We start from the raw sequence: 19486 nt of genomic DNA, 5'->3' as shown, positions 1-19486 counted from the left end.
GCTTACAGACATCATGTGTACGCTGTGTGTGGTTACTTCCCGTTTACAAGTGGACGTTGTTTTGAATGCATGAGGTTATCTCTTGTGACCCCATTGCTTAATACTTTGTTGTTGGTCTTGGTGTCTTGCTCTGTTATCTGTCTTCGTGCTTGTCCTTCCATTCCCGTTCGTCCGTCTCGTTTGTTTGCGGCCCCTGCCATTCGGTCCTGCCACATTTTCATTTGCGGCAACCCTGCGACCGTTCCTGTCGCAGTTACAACATTGATAATAAAAGAACATCACCTCGGTTGTGTTTTTTACACATTTATTGTGTTATGGCCTGATTTATTTCTTTGAACATCTTCAGCTTTCCAAGTTGCACTGAAGTAGAGATGTAGATGGTCTGGTCGTCATAAGTAATGTTAAAAACCACATCCTTGAACACTGATCTCAAAGGCTCTTAGATGTTGTCTTTAACATTACATATGACAGCTGGACCATCTATGCATTGACTTCAGCACAACTAAGCAGTCTGATAATGTTCAAAGGAATGAAGCCAATCGTAAGACAATAAATGTGTAAAAAAAATACAGCGGAAGTAATTTTCATTAATAATTATCATTTCTTGGAGTTGTAAGTACTCAAGCAATGTCTGGTGGGATGTACTTGGTTGTAGGATACCACCTGTCTGCTTTGACCCATTAATGTGCCACGGTGTACTGTGATGTCATCAAGCTGTGGTGTTTTTGTTGTGGAATGGATGTGAAATGTTGTAGTGTGTGTGGTGGGTTAACAGGTGGCATGCTGTAGCAGTTTAATTACATGGTGCCGACGTATTTGTGAGGTATGTCATCATGTCATTTAGTATGCAAAATTTGTCATGATGTGGAGTAGATGAAATTACGTGGTGGCAGAAATGGAATATATTTTGCAGAATATTGTCGTGTGTTACAGAATATCTCACAAAATTGAAACTGTACTCTTAGGTGTCTGTGTAGTGCCTGAGTAAGTGGATCAGTGTTTTAATTAAATTGTGGTAGAACGTATGTTGATCAGTGTTTATTAGTATATCCTGTTGCCATGCAACTCTATTAGTAATAAACATTGATCCACCTACCTCCCCCATGATTTAATTAAGAATAGATCCACCTACCTAAAAACATTGATCCACTTGCAACGTTTATCAAAATTTATGTTCTCTTGGGTTCTGCTATCTTGTCCTATCTGAGTCACTCTTTTTCAGATTTACTTCCCATTATTCACCAAGCATACAATTACAAACTGCATCATGCATAAGACAAGCCACGGACACCATAAGTACATTTTCACTCATGGGTTGAGCTATATGGGTCAGCTGGAGATTGGGATATAAGATTTTGTAATTGTGGAGGGAGGATGGTGTTATTGATATCCTGGTCTAGGGTTGAGCTATAAAGGTTAACTGGAAATGGGGATAATGTGATCTTATGGTTTTGTCTGCTTTTTTTAATGGCAGTTTGAAGTGTCCCCCCCCCCCCCCCCCCCCCCCCCCCCCCGCCGTGCTTGTCCGGCTAGTTTCACTGGGTTTAGTCAATGCATTGGTTTTCATGGTATTTGTATTTTTGGCCGCCATGTTTGACATGCTGGAAATAGGGGTTTTCGGCATGGTGATTTTGTTGGCCAATTAGATTGGTGATATCCCAGTCTCCAGTAATCCCGTCTGGTGTTGGAAATGGTGCACAGTTCTATCTGATGCCCAAGTGGAGAGAGACATTTTTGGAAATGGTCGAATATTTCTTGGTGTTAAGTGCTGGTATGAAAATGGCTTTAGCTTAATTCTCCTGTGTTGATTCCAATTAAAAGTGTTACTTCAAATCTGCTTATTTGGCGTTCTGAAATGGGTCATATACTGATAATGAAGATGAGTGCATTAACATTATGTTCACTTCTTCTGAATGTTAAGTTAGTGAACTGAAAATAAACTGCAAAGTGTAAAAGGGTTGTGATTCTACAGACCTGTTGCACAGACCTTAAATATTGGTTTTAAACAATGCTGAATTGCCACTAAGTTTATCTGTGTGGAATTAGGTAAACGTCATAAGGAGATTTCTAGTGCAGAGAATATTAATCCAAGCTAATTGCAAAGTAGCTTGTAGTTGCAACATTTGCACTTTTGTTGTTTGGTAATTAGTTATTGTAAGAGTGATATGATGAAAATAAAGCCATTCCCACTTATGAGGCATGAACAAGTATCTTCTGTCTAAGTCAGTCAGTGGTGGACTAATGTGTGTGAGGTTTTTTTTTTTTAAATATTGTTTTTTGCTGAATGTTGAAAGAATCCTGCTAGGTGGCCCTTGCTGAGGCTGGGTGGTGCCTGTGGGGAGGGCCCTTGGTCGGAGTGGGTGGCATCAGGACGAATGACCCGCAATGAAGTGTGGCACATCATCTCTTGCTGGTGGCCAGCTGCCAGCAGTCTCTAAGCGTTCTTGGGCTCAATTCAATGCTCAGAAATACGATCCCAATTCGTTCCCCTCCCTGGCCACACCGTGGGAGGAGCGTAAGGGTCAGGATGGCAGTGACACTTATTTGCCCCGGTTCCTAGTTTGTACAAGAGCTGATTTGGAGTCTTTCATGTCAACAAAGCCTCAATTCTTCATAGAGCATTTGGAGAACAAGTTTGAGGAGGTGGAGGGCTTGTCCAAAATGTGCTCTGGGTCAGTATTGATAAGAACGGCATCCTCTGCCCAGCCATAAAGGTTACTTGCTAGTGAGAAGTTGGGGGATGTTTTAGTTACTATCACACCTCAGAAGAGTTTAAATATGGTCCAGACTACTATTTTCCATAGGGACCTTATTTTACAGTCTGATGATGAGCTGCGCTCCAATTTAGAGCATTGAGGTGTTCATTTCATCTGGCACGTCCATCGGGGTCCGAAGGATAATCAGATTGCTGCCAGTGCCTTCATCTTGGCCTTTAGGGTGATCCATTACTGGAGAAGGTCAAGGTGATGATCTACCGATGTGATGTCAAGCCCTATATCCCTCCCTTGATGCTGTGCTTTAAGTGCTGGAAGTTCGGCCATATGTCTTCCCGTTGTACTTCCAGCCTCACATGTTGAGATTGTGGACGCCCATCACATCCCAATACTCCATGTGCCCCACCTCCCACCTGTGTCATCTGCGGAGAGCATCATTCACCTTGCTCGCCCGACTGCTGGATCTTACAGAAAGATTGGAAAATCATGGAATATAAGACCCTGGACCAACTGACCTATACTGAGGCTAAGAAGAAATATGAACGACTCCATCCTGTGCGAATGATTCCTCATATGCCGCAGCTACGACAACCATGATAGCCCCATTAGTTCAGGGAATTCTGGTCCATTCACCGAGCCATACAACTCCACACACTCCCTTGCCCATGGGGGGCACTACCCACCCTGTTCCTCCTGCACCACCTACCTCGGCGGGAGCAACCCCCAACCCCCCCCCCCCCCCCCTGCCCCACTCATCATGGATTCTGTCCTCGCTTCTAAGCCAGAGAAGCGTCCAACTTCTCAGCTTCTAACTTCTTCGGCTCCTCTCGCTCGCAAGGGGTCCTTTGGGTCTCTCCCTTCCCAGATTTCCACAAGTGGGAAGGATGACACCCAGCAGTGGCATAAGTGCTCACAAGCAACTGGTTGTAGGGCTTTGTGATCCTCCTCCATCCCGGAGACTGAATCGGTGAAGCACTCCCAGCCAGTGAAACCCAAGGAGCAGCAAGAAAAATCCAGGAAGAAGATCTGTAAGACGAAGGAACGCGCGGTGGCACCCACCCCACCGCAACCTACAAGCTCTGTGTCTGAAGGCAAGGTAGAGTTTCTGGTGTCCGCTGAGGACCTAGATCTCGCTGGACTCTCAGACACAATGGATGTCACTCGCACAGGTACTCAGTCGGTGGCAGCAGGTGACCCAGTGGTGTAATCTGCCTCTTTGGTCCCTTCGCGCCTTTCTTGACCATGGACAATGTCATCCTCCAGTTGAACTGCAGCGGTTTTTTCCACCATCTTGCTGAGCTCCACCAACTCACCTCCATTGCCCTTTTCTCTGCATTGCTCTTCAGGAAACTTGGTTTCTGGCGATGTGAACCCCCACCCTCCGTGGCTATCGGGGTTATTATAGGAACCGGGCAGCGTATGAGAAGGTATCTGGTGGCATCTGCATCTACGTCCTTCACTCTGTTGCTGTTCGGGCGTGGATGCCTCAGGCTGTTACTGTTTGCAGTCTCTATCTTCCACCGGATGGTGATGTCCCGTGGCATGTCCTGGCTGCGCTGATAGCCCAATTGCCGCCACCTTTTCTGTTACTGGGGGACTTCAACACCCATAACCCTCTGTGGGGTGGATCAGTGGCAACAGGCCGAGGCAGCATTGTTGAGCAAGTATTGGCACAGCTAGACCTTTCTCTTTTAAATAATGGTGCCTTCACACATTTCAGTGTGGCGCATGGCATGTACTCAGTCATCGACCTTTCGAACTGCAGCCCTAGCCTATTACCATCTGTCCAATGGAGTGTGCACGACGACTTGTGTGGTAGTGACCACTTTCCGATCTTTCTGTCACTGCCACAGCGTCACTCTTCTGGGCACCCCTGCAGATGGACAATGAATAAGGCTGACTGGGACTTGTTCACCTCCATTGCCACTATTGAGCCTCTTCCCAGTGACGGCATTGGTGCGGTGGTTCACTTGGTCACCACCGGCATCGTTACTGCCGCAGAATCTGCCATTCTTTGTTCTTCTGGTTCCCTTCTGCAGAGGACTGTGCCTTGGTGGTCACCCAAGATCACTGAGGTGATTAAAGATCACAGGCAGGCGCTCTAACGTCATAAGTGGCATCCCTCATTGGAACACCTCATCGCCTTAAAACGGCTCCGTGTGTGAGCTTGACGCCTCATTTGCCAATGCAGGCAGGAGTGGTGGGAAAGGTATGTCTCCACCATTGGCCTCTGTACCTCTCCATCACAGGTTTGGGCCAAGATTAGGCGACCCTCTATGGCTATCGGACCCTCGTCAGTGTACCTGCTCTTTCACTGAATGGAGCAGTCTGTACTGACTTCGACACAATTGCAAACCGCTTAGCGGAGCATTTTGCTCAGAGTTCCGCTTCTGTGAATTACCCACCTGGCCTCCCGCTCCCTGAAAGAGCGGTCGGAACGTTGGAGCTTTTCATTCCAGATGCGCCACCCTGAATCGTACAATACTCTTTTCAGTGAGTGGGAATTCCAAAGTGCCCTAGCCGCTTGCCCTGATATGGCTCCCGGACCAGATCGCATCCACTGTCAGATGCTCAAACACCTCTTGGTGGACTGCCAGTGATGCCTCCTAGACCTTTACAACCGTATATGGGTTGAGGGCGAGTTCCCATCGCAGTGGCGAGAAAGCGATGTAATCCCCATGTTGAAACCGGCCAAGAACCCACTGGAGGTGGACAGCTACCGCCCCATTAGCCTCACCAATGTTCTTTGCAAGTTGCTCGAACGCATGGTGAGCCGGAGGTTGAGTTGGCTACTTGAGTCTCAGGGCCTTCTGGCTCCATCCCAGGGTGTGTTCCATAAGGGCCACTCTGCCACCGATAATCTGGTGTGCCTGGAGTCTGCCATTGGTACGGCCTTTGCCTGCCATCAGCATCTGGTCGCCATCTTTTTTGACATGCGGCAGGCAGACGATACGACATATATCCTTTCTAGTATTTCTGGGTTCACCTTGCAGATGTAGATACCCGTCAGTGGTTTGCTCATTATGTAATCCAGCATTTCTGACTGCACCTTGCAGATGTAGATGTTTGTAAAAAAAGAAAGTAAATTACATATTGAGCAAATAGTACCAAGAAGAAACATTGACCTTGGGCTATGCTACATATCTTTTATTTCACCTTTGTTGGTTTTGCCAACTCTTAATCAGACTGTCACGTTTCAACCTAACCTAGGCCGTGGATTGTGCTACAGATCAGTCTTATCACTGCAGTAGAGAGGTGGGATGGCCATTATCACCTGAACTGACTTTTGCCTTTTGTATCGGACTTCATAACTCCACCCCATCCGCATGAAAATTAGATTTTGGCACTGGCTTGTAATTTTTTAAAGCACTGGGCATGTTAAATTGATTTTTGTTATGAACAACAAATACATTTAAGGAATAAACTAGAAAATGAGTGTAAAAATTAGAAGATATGTGCAAAGTGGCCTCTGGTAGCTGTGTGTAAACCATTATTTTTAAACTAAATTCAGCAATAACATTCAGTATAAAATACTGTTACCGAGACTCTAATATCGCATTGGTGAGATGTGAAAGGCTGATTAATAAAGTTTCTGACATTTATCTTTCAGCGAATCTCAAGTATACATCTGGTTTTGTCGACAGGTTACGATACTCCCCTGCTGTCAAGGATGTACGACCATGTCCGGGTGATCGGAGGTGGATCGGTGGTGGCGGCTGAGGCGTTAACAAGTTCTGGTGTGGAAGTAGCCATCAACTGGTGTGGAGGGTGGCACCACGCTCAGAGGTGAGCTCGAGTTCAGAATTTTCGTTGATAACTTCAGTCAGTGAATGTTCGAATGAGGCTCACCTCCACTGTTGGGTGTGGTGCCCACTACTGTATTGTCACCACAGCTCCTGGAGACAGGTCGAGGCACAGTGTAGGCACCTCACAACAGCACCTCAGATTTTCAGAGTAGGGCTAGCCTGACACTTGTGACTTACCACATAGCACACCTCGTCACAGGCATCGAATAGCGTTGTGAGTGACAGGATAGAGCATTTTGTGTACCAGATGTTGCTTGTGTCATCATCTGTTGAGGCCTGTGCCCCTGATCCGGCATAATCATTACATACTGAGTGGTCAAGTTGTGGGAAAGCACTGGAAATGATGTTGGTCGTCATCTACTGCAGCCCATTGTGACGTACCGTCTACAACACGAGACTGAATGTTTATGCTCTAAATACTTCATGGCAATATGTGTATGTAAAATATACAGAGATGAGACGTTTGGAACTGGGTTGTGCACTAATATATGGTGCTGTAATTTTCAGTTGATCTATCTGGTTTGTCCCATTATACACACCCTGCAACAACTCTTGCTTGGAACAGATGTATGAAGTGCTACCAGCAAGCGATGGAACCAAAAAGAAAAAAATGGGCATGTACACATATACAGTAATGAGAAAAGTTATCACAATAAATTGTACCAGATTATGTTTATACTAAAGTTAAACTTTGGATCTCTTAAATTCTAAGCTACTATGTTACAAAAAACTTTACTGATGAGAATATATAAGTATTACTAATAATCGTTACTTAACTATGAATTGAAAATTGATGACAAAAATGATCTTATCAAATAGAATGTAAATTTTGTGGAAAATAGCCACAATATACTTTTCAGGTTTGTCCTTTATGTAACTACTTGTAGCAGAGTAAGTGTACATTGAGTGTCCATGACAGCATTATAATTTAAATTGTTCAGATTGTCTTTTTCACAAAGTGTTAAGTAATAGTGCTCAAATGAAACAACCAGTGTTCCAAATGTAAGATTTGACATTGTCGGTTCTCGCATTCCTCATTGACTGTGTCACTGCATTAAGTGCTAGAAAATTAGGTAGTCAAAGTATCTTAGTTTCATCTCAAGTTTCCAGCATTCTCGGTGAGTTTCATATGTCTGGCAGTCATGAATGTCTCAGTCTCCTGGTTGTCCATATTGTGTCTGTCAGGTCTTCCACCATGAGTATTTGCACAGCAATGGTGCAGGCAGCAATCAATCAAAAAATTATGTTGAATTAGGATGATAGATACAGAAAACACTCAATGATCAGGGGTTACATATATGGTAAGCTAACACTGTTTCACATATATGAACATAAATGTATTAGGGGCATGTACTTTTGTACAACCAATCAAGCAGAATGTAATAGATATATTCTTATCCTAAATATTCATCACAAGGTGTTTACAAAAAGTGTTTATATTCAAAGTATCATCAACAGCAGCAGTGGGGAAAAATAGAAATTTGTGTGTGCAGATTAGCACGTCTCTATTAGTCATGTATTATCAGTAAAGAATTTGTCATGCACTTCTGCAAAATAAAGCATACATACAAGCAAGGGCTATGCCGTTGCAGTACCATCTTTCAACAAGGAGTATTGAAAAGAATAAATTCATTCCTTTCTTAATTCTGTTTTGACGTCAGACTACTATTTTGGTACATATGTCTTAAATATGAGTATTTGCAATTTATCATTAATCTTTCATGTGACTAGCAAATTCTGTACAGTTAAAAATTTCATATACTCTAGTGCTTATCTTCCTTTACAAATGACCCAAGTACATATGAACTCAAAATAATACTATATACAATGTGTCTGTGTACAGGCAACAAAATTCTAGTGTTAGTTTCTTGCTACTGCATAATTTTTCATTAACTACAAGATGTGATCCATTTTCTGTGGTACATAATGTAAAATATAGTGTGTCTATTTAACTTTATTTATGTCCTACAAAATTACCACAGAGTAGCTGTTAGATGCCACAATAACACATTATCCTTTGCTTGCAAGGATAGTCATTAATGTGTATTATGTAACACATTTACCACCATAATAGTGGTAAAACTGGCATAGTATATAGTACTAAGTGTGATTTATCTGTATTTTCAACTCTTTGTAACTGGTTTTCTGCATCTCGCTGGTTTACTTGTAAAGAAAAATTTGAGAAAGATAGCTAAGTCCATAGTGTCTCAAATTTAATAACTGAATAGATACGCCACAGAGAATTCACATCACAAAATATACATATGTAAAAACCAGAATCAGATGTCACACTATGTGGTATGGTATATCTCATAAATGAAGTCTCTTTGCTTTGTGAACATTATTATGGTCACAGCACAAAATTTACCACTTTGTTGAAGTCATATAGTTTGGTCTCTCATAAAATCGTATAATTATTTTATTCTGTAACATAAGTGAAACTGGTAAATAAGTAGGTTTAAAATTGTCAAATGTTGAATGCTTAACCAAGTATACTCTGTTACTCACTACACCTGTGGAGATTGGTTGGTCATTATAGTAAGAGGTAATTTTGATAGGTGGACAGGATTAGGAGAATATGGAGCATTTAAAAATGAAAATTGAAGAATAATGCTACATATCTTGGAAATCTAATGCTCACCACAAACTTACCAATACAGATCTCAAAAATTTCCGTAGTTCTCCACTAATACACTTAGATTTTTCATGAGTCTTAACTAATACTAGGTCTTCAGTTTTGAGCTGGCTTGCTTTCGGTTTCCTTTCATTTGTTCTCTGATTTTCCTGTGTTCTTCCATCGTTTCTATAACAATTTCCTCTCTTTCTTGTGGACTCATACTTTAGCACACTGGGAATTCATTCAGCTCACTTATTAAATTAGATTGTTTCCTATCATACAGCATTTCATATGGGCAAAATCCGGTATAAGTGTGCTGTAGACTATTAATGATATTTTCAAAATTACCAAAATTATTTCCAGCTTTCATATTCTTGTTGCTGTAGGACTTAATAATCTGCCTATCTCCACATATGTCATTTGGCAGGATTGCTCAATGGATGGTATGCTGATATGCTTTCATAATTAACAAAAACTTTTCAAGATTTGGATGTAAATTGTGTACTATTATCAGAAAGAATCGCTTTGGGCATTCTTATCTTTGTAAAATAATCTCTCTTAATTTTTGGAGTGATGTTTTTACTTGGAAGCCTCTTGGAGTGGATATAGTGTCATAAATTTGGGAAACAGGGTAACCATTAAAAATATACGGTGTTTTCAGAAATTCCCGCCACAATCTTTTAGAACTTGTAGAAGGGAGTAAGTATATAATACTTTGAATAGGAACCATGGATTGAAACATATCGTCTCCATTCTACAACAGCTTCAGTGCAGGTGTTTAACTTGTCCATTTCTGCTTGAGGAATTGAATTAGGTGTGACAGAACAATTATTTAACAATTCAAAAGGAAACATAACTGAACATCCATTTGTCACATACGTGCACTTGTTTGTATTAACACTTTAACATTGTGTGTTTAAATTATTCCAAAACAAAAAGAATCGAGCAGACTGTATGTACAGAACAGTTGATGTGGCGAACACCAACATTGCTATAGACATTAAAAGCATGCTATGGTACACTCTCTCCCCATCCTACCTGGTGTCATTTTCCAGTGTAACAGCCAGGACTTGGACCAGCAGATCTTTCTCTGTCTCTACAGGAGTCCCATAAATCTTGTAGCAAGGCAGACATTAAGTGACATGAGGTGACCATCTGATATAGTACGTGACATCCTGTCTACCCCATTGCATACCAGGACAAGCAACTTTGAGTCTTTGCTCTTTCCCTCAGTAGTCATGGATGCATTGCACATCTGAATTGAAATCATCGTAGAACAGAAATGATTTGATTTTCTGTTCAAAATGTTATTTACTCACTCCCCTCTAAAAGTCTTAAAAGTTTGTAATGGGAATTTCCGAATGCCCTCTATGGCAACCCTCCCCGCCCCCCTTTTGACTTGAGTAGATCTCCATATATATCCACAACAATGAGTTCTAGCTGTTCTTTTGATCAGATGTTTCGCATGAATACCCGCATGTCTGGTAGGTAACTTTTACCCTCTGGTGCCCGTCACAGGTTGCTGGTTGTTCCCTTACTCTCCTTATTTTGTTATAAAAGTAAGCATTTTGTGGAATTTATGAAAGCACTTTTGTGTCCCACAGAGTCTGGAACTTTCATGAATGTACATTATTATATTAATATTTTGATATACAGGGTGTTACAAAAAGGTAAGGCCAAACTTTCAGGAAACATTCCTCACACACAAATAGAGAAAAGATGTTATGTGGACATGTGTCCGGAAACACTTAATTTCCATGTTAGAGCTCATTTTGGTTTCGTCCACCTACGCTCAATGGAGCACGTTATCATGATTTCACACGGGATACTCTACCTGTGCTGCTAGAACATGTGCGTTTACAAGTACGACACAACAAGTGGTTCATGCGTGATGGAGCTCCTGCACATTTCAGTCTAAGTGTTTGTACGCTTCTCAAAAACAGATTCGGTGACCGATGGATTGGTAGAGGCGGACCAATTCCATGGCCTCCATGCTCTCCCGACCTCAACCCTCTTGACTTTCATTTACGGGGGCATTTGAAAGCTCTTGTCTATGCAACCCCGGTATCAACTGTAGAAACTCTTCATGCTCGTATTGTGGACGGCTGTGATACAATACGCCATTCTCCAGGGCTGCATCAGGGATTCCATGCGATGGAGGGTGGATGCATGTATCCTCCCTAACGGAGGACATTTTAAACATTTCCTGTAACAAAGTGTTTGAAGTCACGCTGGTATGTTCTGTTGCTGTGTGTTTCCATTCCATGATTAATATTATTTGAATAGAAGTAATAAAATGAGCTCTAACATGGAAAGTAAGCGTTTCCGGACACATGTCCACATAACATATTTTCTTTCTTTGTGTGTGAGAAATGTTTCCTGAAAGTTTGGCCGTACCTTTTTGTAACACCCTGTATAGTCCTCTTGAATAATATTCCATTGTAGTAATATTCCATCTTTTCATATCCCCTTTCTTCCCTCAACTTTTCGCTAACCCAATTTGGCTTGCAGTTTTGGTTCCTTTGAATCTCTTTACAAATTTTTCTGTGAATTTTGTAATTTATGGTGCAAAATAATCTTCTGTATCTGATCCAGTAATCCAAATTTTAAATATTGATTTTCTTCTTAATTACAAATTGGCTTTTGTGGATGACATTTTGACTAATTCCAGACATATTACTTGATATCCCCATTAAGCTGATTTTCTATGAAGTGAACAGATTTTGGCAAAGTATGAAAATATTCTGTCAAACAATGGAAAATCCAGGATGGAATTACATAAGTTTCTCTTACTGTGGTTTTACATGGAATAAACATCTAAATTAACACACTATAGTGATTAGCTTGGATTTCATGATTTTCTGTACAAAATATTATTTTATATAGGATGCAGTAATGCAATACTTAGTGTCGATTTTCTTCTCAATTACAATTCAGATTGTAGCTAATGTTTCCTTAAGTTCCACATATGCACTTAGTATGCCATATGTAGCTGGGACATCTGGACGTCTTACATAGCTCATCTATAAATGGAACTACGCTTCCTGTGCCTTTTGACTACACAGTTTACATAGCCTTCAGAATGACTGGTCCATGTATTTTTATCGTACCATCAACATGTGTCAGTAGGAATGGAGGTACTCTTTAGGGGGTTGAAGGGAACTAGATATGATGTCGTAATGAAAGTTCTCAACGTAGCAGAGGGGTAGCACTGATATCAGCTAAATTCTGTTTTTGTTAAATTAGTACATGATGCACATTAATGCAGGTCTCAATGCAGCCTGTTGAATAATTTTATTTGTATGACTTTTTTAAAAAAAATAGTAGTGTATTGTTCATGGTGGAAGACTGCTGTACTGTACCCTGGATAATTCATCACTGAGAGAAATTTGTCCAAAAGCTAGTTAGGGTTCAAAAATGTAAGCAGTAATAACAGGTGTTTGATGTAATTGATGGCGTATGCATGTTAGAAGAGAGAGTGCAGTAGATTTTGTGTGAAAGAACTTTTTACCACATTTTGTAGAATTAGGATGAAAAGGAAATTCAAAACAGAATTTCTAAACAATGTTTCGACCAATGTGACAACTTTTCTGTTCTTAGCATTTGTGTGTCAATCAGATACAATCTTTGACCTGTGAATTTGTCACTTCACATCAAAAATGAAATCATAGTCAAAGTGGGGAGGGAGGAGGGGGGGGGGGGGGGGGGTGTAACAGCAGTGAATTCACGAACTTCTGACACCATCACAAAAGTAAGGAACAAGTTTGAATATTGTCTGTATGTTTCTTTTGTGACTGACAGAGTGCATATTAAATATTGGGAAAGGGATGGATTGCTACTCACTGTAAAAATCACCTATTGAGTTACAGCCAGGCACAGCGAAAAGACTGTTACATTTCATAGCTGTTGGCCAAAGCCTTCTTAAGCAAAGGACACACACACACACACACACACACACACACACAGGCAAGTAAGCAAGCATACCTCACGCACACAAGACTGCTACTGCCAGCAGCTCTGACCGGAATTTGACAGTCATGTGAATAGCAATCTGGAGTGGTGTAAGGGAAAGGATAACAGGGTATGGGTGGGGGGAGAGAAGAACACTGTCTGGCGATGCGTGCAGGGCCTAGAGACTTCGTGGTGCAGCATTGGACGGTGCAGTGAGGGGCCAGGGAAGAGGAAAGAATGAACAGGTTGCTGAAGGCGGCACACAAAGAGTGTGAGGGAATGTGTAAAGGGAGGAGGTTGGCGGGGTGGAAACTGTTGTATGCTTTATGTACTGGCCTCTGCCACCTGCCCATCCTTTCCTCTTCCCTGTTCCTCTCCTTTTCTGCCTCCCGCAGATAATGTCTGCTTGTGTCTGTGTATGTGTGGATGGATATGTGTGTGTGTGCGAGTGTATACCTGTCCTTTTTTCCCCCTAAGGTAAGTCTTTCCGCTCCCGGGATTGGAATGACTCCTTACCCTCTCCCTTAAAACCCATATCCTTTTGTCTTTCCTTCTCCTTCCCTCTTTCCTGACGAGGCAACCGTTGGTTGCGAAAGCTAGAATTTTGTGTGTATGTTTGTGTTTGTTTGTGTGTCTATCGACCTGCCAGCGCTTTTGTTTGGTAAGTCTCATCATCTTTCTTTTTAAATATATTTTTCCCACGTGGAATGTTTCCCTCTATTATATTCAATCATATATATATATATGAAGGAAACATTCCACGTAGGAAAAATATACCTAAAAACAAAGATGATGTGACTTACCAAATGAAAGTGCTGGCAGGTCGACAGACACACAAAATTCAAGCTTTCGCAACAAACTGTTGCCTCATCAGGAAAGAGGGAAGGAGAGGGAAAGACGAAAGGATGTGGGTTTTAAGGGAGAGGGTAAGGAGTCATTCCAGTCCCAGGAGCGGAAAGACTTACCTTAAGGGGAAAAAGGGACGGGTATACACTCGCACACACACACATATACAGACACAAGCAGACAGGTATACACTCAAGGCATGTTTAGCCACAGGGTGATCCTCATTACCAACAAACACTGTGTGCCTGTGTCCGTTCATGCAAATGGACAGTTTGTTGCTGGTCATTCCCGCATAGAAGGCTTCACAGTGTAGGCAGGTCAGTTGGTAAATCACCCAGAAAGTGTACACAATCAAAGGCAGAGCTACGTGTGAAAGCACCCACGTGATTTACCAACTGACCTGCCTACACTGTGAAGCCCTTCCCCCTGCGGGTCCGGGGATTAGAATAGGCCCGAGGTGTTCCTGCCTGTCGTAAGAGGCGACTAAACGGAGTCCATCCCCCTCACAGGGGGTCCCCCTGCGGGTCCGGGGTAAGAATAGGCCCGAGGTATTCCTGCCTGTCGTACGAGGCGACTAAAAGGAGTTTCAACTGTTTCGGCCTTCCATGTGATGGTCCCCCTTGGGGTTTGACCTCCATTTTTCTAAATTTCTACAGAAGTACGAGCCTTTTGGGGAAGGACACCTTACGTGGTGTACCACTGGTCCTAAGTGCACTCAGACCTTGGCACTCAGCATTGCACCGGCGTTGTAACCATACCCACTATTACTCAAATTGGGCCTAAACGCCTTTTGGGTTGTCCCAGTTACGCCCATAGTGCGTCTCCATCTGCACCAGCGATCATGATGGACTTTCCATGGCACCAGAAATCCAGCACGGTAGCCAGCCCGTTGTGGTGGGGTCGTCATGTACCCTCTAGGTTGTAGCCCCCTGACAACACAGGGATCGTACTGCCGATACCTGAGCTGCACCCTCCCCACGTCGGCCAAGGAGTAGATGCCCGTCTCCTTGGGGCATCAGGACTCCCGGCAATGGTCATCCTGCCAGGTGGCCCTTGCTGCGGCTGGGTGGCGCCCGTGGGGAGAGCCCCTGGTCGGAGTGGGTGGTATCGGGGCGGACATTTCGCAGATGAAACGTCACCACGTATCGGGTCGCTCTGCGGCCGAGTCTTTCAAAAGAAAAAGTACCGTTTCTGGTTCTGGTTCTCCTGCCCCTTCCCCCTTGGCCACTCCATGGGAGGAGGGACAGGCCCGCCGGCTTGGAGCGAAGTACTTCCCCCGCTATTTGGTCTGTTCTCGAACCGATGGGGGGACATTCGCCACCTCCAAGCCCATGTTCTTTGTTCAGCACATTGAGGACATCTTCGGGGAAATCGAGGCTCTCAGCAAGATGCGTTCAGGATCCGTACTTATCAAGACCACGTCCGCCACACAGTCGGCGGCGCTCCAGGCGTGCGACCGCCTAGGGGACATCCCAGTCTCCATTGTCCCACATCTGGCACTCAATAGGACGCAGGGGGTTATTTTTCATCGTGACCTCCTGCTACAATCTGATGAGGAGCTCAGGGCCAACCTGGAGCGCCGAGGCGTGCATTTCGTCCGGCGAGTCCAGCGCGGCCCCAAAGACCGTCGCATCGAAACTGGGGCCTTTATCCTCGCCTTCGAGGGGGACGTTCTCCCGGAGAAGGTAAAGGTAATGTGCTACCGGTGTGACGTGCAACCCTACGTTCCGCCTCCTATGCGCTGTTTTAGGTGTTTGCGCTTTGGGCACATGTCGTCACGGTGTGAGGCTGAGCCCCTCTGTGGCGATTGTGGCCGTCCTCTTCGTGAGGAACATACATGCACCCCACCACCTCGGTGCGTTAATTGTCCTGGCGTCCACTCGCCTAGATCCTCAGACTGCCCCGCATATCAGAAGGAGAAGAAGATACAAGAAATCAAAACTTTGGATCGGCTGTCTTATTCTGAGGCCAGGAAGAAGTACGACTGCCTCCATCCCGTGCCATTGACCACTTCATTTGCCTCAGTTGTGTCCACTCCTTCCGCGGTATCCTCACCCCTCTCCTGTCCCCCTCCGCCCATCAGGGGGCTCTGCCTCCGCCTCCCAAATCCCTCCCTTCCAAATCCTCCTCCCCCGTGGCCCCCACCCCCTCTGCCCCAGGGGCCATCCTTCCTCCTCCTTCTCCCCACACGCCACCTGAGAAGCGATCCTCTTCTCAGGCGTCCATCGGGGACACGTTCCGGACCCCGGCTTCCGAGGTCCGGCGTTCCAAAACGGACCCCGCGCGTGAGGACCTTCTTCGGGTCCAGCCCTCCATCCCTGTGCCTCCTCGGCCTTCCAAGAAGGCCTCCAAGAAGAAGTCTCTATCCCCCTCTCCACCCCGGCGCGTTTCGACTGACGCTCCATCCGTGAGTCGCCGCTCCCGGCCGTCCTCAGTTTCGCCGGGACGCTCTGCTGCCAGGCGCTCAGCTGGCCTTTCATCGGCAAATGATGCTGCCCCTCCTACACAACCAGGGACAGCGGCCGCAGCTGGCGACCAGTCGATGGAACCGGATCCGCCTCCCGTCGGTTGTAGCGTTGTTCCCTCGCAACCTGGCCCTCTGCGGCCGTCGAGGTGACCAGCTCTTCCCCCGTCTCGTTCCCCCAACTTTTTGACTAGCGATGGCGTTGTTTCATTGGAACATAAGAGGTATTCGATCTCATCGGGAGGAATTACAACTGCTCCTCCGCCTGCACTGTCCGCTCGTCCTTGGACTCCAGGAAACCAAGTTGCGCCCGACTGACCGTATTGCCTTTACCCACTATACCTCAGAGTGGTATGACCTTACCCCTGTGGACGGTGTCCCAGCTCATGGTGGGGTCATGTTGCTCATTCGGGACGACGTCTATTACCATCCCATCCCATTGACCACTCCACTCCAAGCAATAGCTGTCCGCATTACTCTTTCTGCTTTTACTTTTTCAGTTTGTACCATCTACACTCCACCGTCGTCTGCCGTTAGTCGGGCTGACATGATGCACCTGATCGTTCAGCTTCCCCCGCCGTTTTTATTGTTTGGCGACTTCAATGCCCATCATCCCCTTTGGGGCTCTCCTGCATCCTGTCAAAGAGGCTCACTCTTTGCAGATGTCTTCAACCATCTCAATCTTGTCTGCCTCAATACCGGCACCCCGACTTTCCTCTCGGACTCCACTCATACCTTCTCCCACTTGGACCTCTCGATATGTTCTACCACTCTTGCCCGTCGGTTCGAGTGGTATGTCCTTTCTGACACCTATTCGAGCGACCACTTCCCCTGTGTCGTTCGTCTCCTGCACCACACCCCATCCCCACGTCCTTCGAGCTGGAACATACTGAAAGCTGACTGGGGACTTTACTCATCCCTGGCGACCTTTCCGGACCACGATTTTCCCAGTTGTGACAGTCAGGTCGAATACCTCACGGCTGTTATCATCCATGCTGCCGAACGTTCCATTCCTCGTACTACTTCTTCACGTCGCGTTTCCGTCCCCTGGTGGAACGAGGCTTGTAGGGACGCTATCCGTGCTCGACGACGTGCTTTACGCACCTTTCGCCGCCATCCTACATTGGCGAATTGTATTGAATACAAACGACTCCGAGCGCAATGCCGTAGAGTCATCAAAGACAGCAAAAAAGCTTGTTGGGCCTCTTTCACCGGCTCCTTTAACAGTTTTACTCCATCTTCCGTCGTTTGGGGTAGCCTGCGCCGGCTGTCGGGTATTAAGGCCCACTCCTCGGTACCTGGCCTGACCTCAGGTAATGCGGTTCTTGTTGATCCGGTGGCTGTCGCCAACGCCTTTGGCCGCTTTTTCGAGGAGGTTTCAAGCTCCGCCCATTACCATCCTGCCTTCCTTCCCAGGAAAGAGGCAGAAGAGGCTCGGCGACCTTCCTTCCACTCGCTGAATCTGGAAACCTATAATGCCCCCTTTACTATGCGGGAACTCGAACGTGCGCTTGCACTGTCCCGGTCCTCTGCTCCGGGGCCGGATGCCATTCACGTTCAGATGCTGGCACACCTTTCTCCGGCGGGCAAAAGCTTCCTTCTCCGTACCTACAATCGCGTCTGGACCGAAGGTCAAGTCCCCATGCGTTGGCGTGACGCCGTTGTTGTTCCTATACCCAAACCCGGGAAGGATAGACACCTTCCTTCTAATTACCGCCCCATTTCTCTTACAAGCTGTGTCTGTAAGGTGATGGAGCGCATGGTTAATGCTCGGTTAGTCTGGATTCTTGAATCTCGACGGCTACTTACTAATGTCCAATGCGGCTTTCGTCGCCGCCGCTCCGCTGTTGACCACCTCGTGACCTTGTCGACATTCATCATGGACAACTTTTTGTGAAGGCGCCAAACGGTAGCCGTGTTCTTCGACTTGGAGAAGGCTTATGACACCTGTTGGAGAGTAGGTATCCTCCGCACTATGCACAGATGGGGCCTACGCGGTCGCCTGCCCCTTTTTATTGATTCCTTTTTAACGGATCGAAAGTTTAGGGTACGTGTGGGCTCCGTATTGTCCGACGTCTTCCTCCAGGAGAACGGAGTGCCTCAGGGCTCTGTCTTGAGCGTAGCCCTTTTTGCCATCGCGATCAATCCCATTATGGATTGCATTCCACCTAATGTCTCAGGCTCTCTCTTTGTCGATGACTTCGCGATCTACTGCAGTGCCCAGAGAACATGCCTCCTGGAGCGCTGCCTTCAGCGTTGTCTAGACAGCCTCTACTCATGGAGCATGGCAAATGGCTTCCGGTTCTCTGAAGAAAAGACGGTTTGTATCAACTTTTGGCGATATAAAGCGTTCCTTCCGCCATCCTTACATCTCGGTCCCGTTGTTCTCCCATTCGTGGACACAACTAAGTTTCTAGGGCTCACGTTGGACAGGAAACTGTGTTGGTCTCCACACGTCTCTTATTTGGCGGCCCGTTGTACACGTTCCCTTAATGTCCTCAGAGTTCTTAGCGGTTCATCTTGGGGAGCGGATCGCACTGTCCTGCTTCGCTTGTATCGGTCCATAGTCCGATCGAAGCTGGATTATGGGAGCTTCGTCTACTCGTCCGCTCGGCCGTCCCTCTTACGCCGGCTCAACTCCATCCACCATCGGGGGTTACGTCTTGCGACCGGAGCCTTCTACACTAGTCCTGTCGAGAGTCTTTATGCTGAAGCTGCCGAGTTACCGTTGACCTACCGGCGCGACGTACTGCTGTGTCGGTATGCCTGCCGGCTGTCGTCTATGCCCGACCACCCCTCTTACAAGTCCTTCTTCGCCGATTCTCTCGACCGTCAGTACGGGTTGTATGTGTCTGCCCTGCTGCCCCCCGGAGTCCGCTTCCGTCGCCTGCTTCGACAATTGGATTTTGCCCTCCCTACCACCTTCAGAGAGGGTGAGAGCCCGACACCACCTTGGCTCCAGGCTCCGGTTCATATTTATCTCGACCTCAGCTCACTCCCGAAGGATGGTACTCCGGCTGCAATGTATTGCTCACGGTTTGCCGAACTTCGTGCTCGACTTGCCGGTCACACCTTTATTTACACCGAT

The 19486-nt window shown here is 45.7% G+C and overlaps 1 protein-coding gene across 1 annotated transcript in view; it reads left to right on the top strand.

Moving 5' to 3' along the window:
- The window catches only part of LOC126106367 (histone deacetylase 8-like), a 72095-nt gene that overhangs the window by 2492 nt on the left and 50117 nt on the right, over nucleotides 1-19486 (top strand). Inside the window, exon 3 of the mRNA XM_049912631.1 lies at nucleotides 6359-6500. Coding sequence (XP_049768588.1) covers nucleotides 6359-6500 — 142 coding nt within the window. The remainder of the gene's footprint in view (nucleotides 1-6358; nucleotides 6501-19486) is intronic.

This window comes from Schistocerca cancellata, chromosome 10 (genome assembly GCF_023864275.1).
Source record: "Schistocerca cancellata isolate TAMUIC-IGC-003103 chromosome 10, iqSchCanc2.1, whole genome shotgun sequence".
NCBI lineage: Eukaryota > Metazoa > Arthropoda > Insecta > Orthoptera > Acrididae > Schistocerca > Schistocerca cancellata.
The sequence above is the reverse complement of the archived record's forward strand: the minus strand, read 5'-3'. Positions and strand labels throughout refer to the sequence as shown.